Source organism: Otolemur garnettii, unplaced genomic scaffold (assembly GCF_000181295.1).
Source record: "Otolemur garnettii isolate 467f Iridium unplaced genomic scaffold, OtoGar3 scaffold00022, whole genome shotgun sequence".
Classification (NCBI taxonomy): Eukaryota; Metazoa; Chordata; class Mammalia; order Primates; family Galagidae; genus Otolemur; species Otolemur garnettii.
The window spans coordinates 2554309-2559204 of record NW_003852417.1 but is presented as its reverse complement, the minus strand read 5'-3'; the positions used below and the strand labels follow the sequence as shown (position 1 = coordinate 2559204).

The window sequence follows — 4896 nt, the reverse complement described above, 5'->3', positions numbered from 1 at the left end:
AAAAAAAAAAAGACCCCTGACAACATGAATGACGATATTCAGAAGAACAGAGATAAAAATTAGAAATTTATGTCAATATGGGGGTAGAGTGGGATGAAATGAACAAGTGATCATCATGCACAGAGGCTTCGTGCCCAACCATTAGTTAGTAGTGATTTACACTGTACATTAGCCCATAGCACATTCTCTATTAAGTAGGATTTTAGCAGGAGGAAATGCTGTTTTATAACTTGACCTACCTTCTTTCTTCTTTAGAGACAAGGTCTTGCCTAGGCTATAGAGCAGTGGTAACAATCATACCACTGCAACCTTGCACTCCTGGGCTCAAGTCATCTTCTGGCCTTAGAATCCTGAGTAGCTATAACTATAAGGTGTAGGTATTCATGCCCAGCTAATTTTTTATGGTCTCCAACTCCTGGCCTCAAGCAATCCTCCTTACCTTGGCCTCCCAAAATGCTAGGATTACAGGTGTGAGTTATCATGTCTGATATTATTAGATTTACTTTCTTTGGTCATTAAAATCTCTCCTAAAGTAGCTAAAAGTGAGTAAATTTTAGATGTGCAACTGATTACACCACTGCAATATGAATTGGGTCTCCAATCGCTATGTTTGAAGTGGAAGCTGGTTTGGGCTAAGGAAACCTTGTCACCAATGAGATACCTGAGTAGCACGACCCCTGAACCCCTGCCTCTCAGGATCAGTTAGGACTAACCTCAGCCAGCACCATAAATAGGAAGGCTGATTCTCTAAGACGACCTAAGAAAACAGAACATACTCTAATTCTTACTGCTATTCTTGTGCCCACTGAGACCTACTGACTAAGGAGCCATTTTTTCTCTGGTGGGGAAGAGAAAGGACCAGTTTCCTGAGACTATCAGAATAAACTCACTTCCATCTCTTTATCACTGTCCATCAAATCTGACTAGTTAACACCTGTCTCTTCTCCCTCTTTGGCAGAGATGCTTTATCCACCCCTGGGAATCTGTTTCTCTACTGAAAAGCCCTCTGAAATTTAGAAGAAAAATAATCTAATTCTACGTCTGAAATGTGAAAATTGGGTCTTGATTACAGTCTATAAGTGGGCACAGTGGTTATGGTGCCAGCCACATACACCAAGGCTGGTGGGTTCAAACCCAGCCTGGGCCACCTAAACAAAAATGACAACTGCAACAAAAAATAGCTGGGCATTATGGCGGGCCCCTATAGTCCCAGCTATGTGGGAGGCGGAGGCAAGAGAATCTCTTGAGTCCAAGAGATTGAGGTTACTGTGAGCTGTGATGTGCCACAGCATTCTACTGAGGCAACATAGTAAGACTGTCTCAAAAAAATAAATAAATAAAATTATTTCATCAAATTAGTATTATTATTAATTTACATAAAATAGACAGATGTTAACTTTTTCTTCAAAGTCTCACGGAGACTAAAAGTCTCAACTAAAGGATAAAAAGTATCTGCCTGTAATGCAGTCAGGATCAAACCTTGCACTATCTCTAAACCTATGCTCTTTCTACTCTACCACAATTAATCTGTCACAGAGTGACATTTGTAATCTTTTTAATATTGGAAATCATAGATGAAAAATGACCAAATTGAGAAAGGAGAGGAGGAAGGAGTGTTAGAAATGCAGGTGAGACTCATGCAAATTGTAAAAGTTAATAGCAAAGTACACTGTGGTACCCTGGATTGGATTCTGGAACAGAAAGAGGACATTAATGGAAACACTGGTGAAATCCAATTGAATTTAGTGTTTAGTTAGTAATGTGAAAAAGAAAAAAGTTAATTAGAATAGGACTAATATTTCTAAAAAATAAAAATGCTGCAATGCTGCTGAGTCCATTCTGAGTCCAAACTTCAGCTTTCAGATGTAACAGACACAGAAATAAAGTAGGTGAATCTTAAACCAGAGGAGATAACATACTTTGCCCTTGCTTCTTCTAATTTATATTTTTTCTCATCAAGAGTTTTCTTCATAACTTGGTACCACTTTCTGAAATCAAACCATGGCTTATCTGAAAGAGAGAAAATCTAAGATTATTAACCAAATAACTTGCATTATAATAATACATATTGTTCATCTTAATCTTCATTCATTGACATGGCTAAAGACTTATATAAGAGCTCTTATAAATTATGGATGAAGTCACTGTCTCCATACTCTGATAAGACTCTACTGAGCAATCTATCACTAGCTCTTTTCAGTTCTTACCTGTAATGTGGCTCCAACTAGATTATGCCCAAATCATCTTTTACATGTCTGTTGCTCCTAGACTTGACCATTAACCTCCTTGAGTACAGAACATATACTTTGTATGCCACTACAAAGGAGGCTCCTCCCCCAAACCCAATACCCAGCCCAGTGCCTGGCACATGATAGTGCTCCAATATGGCAAATACATGAATTAAGTAAAAAATTATTGATAAATGTGTGAAATGGTACTATAATATCTGAATTTAGACTCTCAATTTCATCATCTCCTCTTCCTATATACTTCCTAATACTTATTCAAAGAATCTAGAGGTAAGAAAGTAACTTGCGCTGCATAGCTGGTAGGAGTGTGTATTCAAGATGCAGTGGTGAGGTGGTGCTCGCAGTTCAAGGCTATGGGTTTGAACTTGGCTGGCGGGTTCAAACTCGGCCTAGGTCAGCTAAAGCAACAGTGACAACTGCAACAAAAATAACAGTTGGGCATTGTGGCAGGCACCTGTAGTCCTAGCTACTTGGGAGGCTGAGGCAAGAGGATTGCTTAAGCCCAAGAGTTTGAAGTTGCTGTGAGCTGTGATGCCATGGCACTCTACTGAGGATGACAAAGTGAGACTCTGTCTCTAAAAAATAAAAAATAATTTAAAAATTTAAAAATATCTTTTTATCTGGGGTGGCACCTGTGGCTCAAAGGAGTAGGGTGCCGGGCCCCATATGCTGGAGGTGGCGGGTTCAAACCCAGCCCCAGCCAAAAACTGCAAAAAAAACCAAAACCAAAAACAAACACAAAAACAGGAAAAAAAAAACTTTTTATCTGGCCAATATAATAATCATCTAATCCAATACAACCTTAGAGGCCATATAGCTTTGGAAGAAAGGAAACCACCAAAATTAAAAAGAAAAGTCAAAAACTATAACAATTAGTAGAACTCAAGGTTCTTTGATATTGAGTAAGTCACAAGTTCTCTAAACCAAAATGTCCTTCTCAATAATGTAGGGAGTCAGGGAGTGGTGGTCAGCAGAGAGAATGACAATAATCCTTGCCCTGCTGACAGCACAGATTTGAGGCATTCAAGTCACAGAGGTCAAAGTGCTGTGTTTACCTATCTACACAGTCTACTATTACCTTTCAATATCAGAAAGAACATTACAAGATAGCTAGTTCAACCTCTCACTCTCTGTAGAAGCCAACACAAACAAGGTACAGAAAGAAGTATTTTATTTTGCACATACTCAGAAAAGAACACACAAGTTGATCACCACCATTAAACTCAAGTTCCTAAAACCAATGAATGTAAGTCCTGGTGAGAACATTAAGAAATTAGAATTGAATTTAAGAATTCACATATTCTACCATACTTCACTGAGTTGCTCTCAGGCCAATCACTATGTTAGGCACTAAAGACAAATATTCTTTTTTTTGTAGTTTTTGGCTAGGGCTGGGTTTGAACCTGCCACCTCTGGTATATGGGGCCACCGCCCTACTCCACAGGCGCTGCCCAAGACAATTTTTTTTTTTTTAAAAAAGGAAGATATGGTCCTCGTCTGGAAGCTCACGATCTACCTATTTGCCTATCACTTAGAATGTATTTCTCATATGCCAGATATTCTTCTAAGCACTTTACAAATATTAGAAATCTAATAAGGGACAGATACGCTGAGGCCGTTAGTTAGAATTCACTGTATCAAACATCTAGCACAATTTTGGACAGGAGTGATTGGTTATGATTTGGTAAGAGGTGACGCAGTGTGAAGTGGGTGGGTGTGAAGAACAGGTAGAAAAGTGATATTTATGCTGCGTCTTGATGAATGGAGAAGAATTTGTTGGGAACTAAAGGGAGTTACAGGGTAGGAAGGAAAGAGCATTCCATTAGCATGGCTGGTGAATAGAAGCTGGGAGTAAAAACAGGCTGGTTTTACACATAGTAGAAAGTCACTGACTTGTTTAGTAGCCTAGGGATATAATTAGAAGATTAGATGAAAAAATCATTCTGTACACATGTGTGTGTATATGTGTACAAGTCTATTTTTCAGTTTCTTTCTTATTTTTATTGTATCTTTTAATCCATCAATCACAACCATTTTGAATTTGATTTCAAAAATTAAGTACCTTTTTTGTTCTTTTTATTGTATTTTTCAGCAAGATTAGACAAAGACCTGTAGATAACAAAAAATAAGTCAATTTATTTAGAAATCATGTATTTGGACGGTTAATTTTGAATTCTTCCAAGAGAAAAGTGTAGAACAGTAACTGACACCAAATTTTAATAGAGAAGCAATCACTGAAGCAGGAGAAAAGGCATACTCTAAACACTGGCATTCTTTGGTGGTATTTGGGAGGGGTAACATTTTAAAAATCTTTGAGTGCCAGGAGCCTGAAGGCAAAGCAGTAAGTGCTGAATGATTCTTTAGGATTTATGATGACACTTTAAAACTCAAAACTCAACAACAACAAACATTGTTACCTAAAGAGTAATAGAAATAAAACATGATCAAACAACTCACAAACAGCTGAGTCAAGTATCATGGAAGAAATAACTGTCATTACTAGTCAATGTTCCTTAATAACGGAGAGCATCCATTTTCTACTGAGATAATACATGAATTCCTTTATTCTCAATAATTAAGTAAAAACAAATCAATTTTTTTCCTTAGCCTCTTTTTTAATTTTTTTTTGAGATAGTCTCACTTTATC

The 4896-nt window shown here is 37.5% G+C and overlaps 1 protein-coding gene across 1 annotated transcript in view; it reads right to left on the bottom strand.

Annotated features, from left to right (window-relative positions):
• Window positions 1-4896, bottom strand: part of TAF1B (TATA-box binding protein associated factor, RNA polymerase I subunit B) — an 87178-nt gene that overhangs the window by 16966 nt on the left and 65316 nt on the right. Inside the window, exons 10-11 of the mRNA XM_023511808.1 lie at window positions 4312-4358; window positions 1920-2010 (exon numbers count right to left, since the gene is read on the bottom strand). Of these exons, the coding sequence (XP_023367576.1) occupies window positions 1920-2010; window positions 4312-4358 (138 nt within the window). The remainder of the gene's footprint in view (window positions 1-1919; window positions 2011-4311; window positions 4359-4896) is intronic.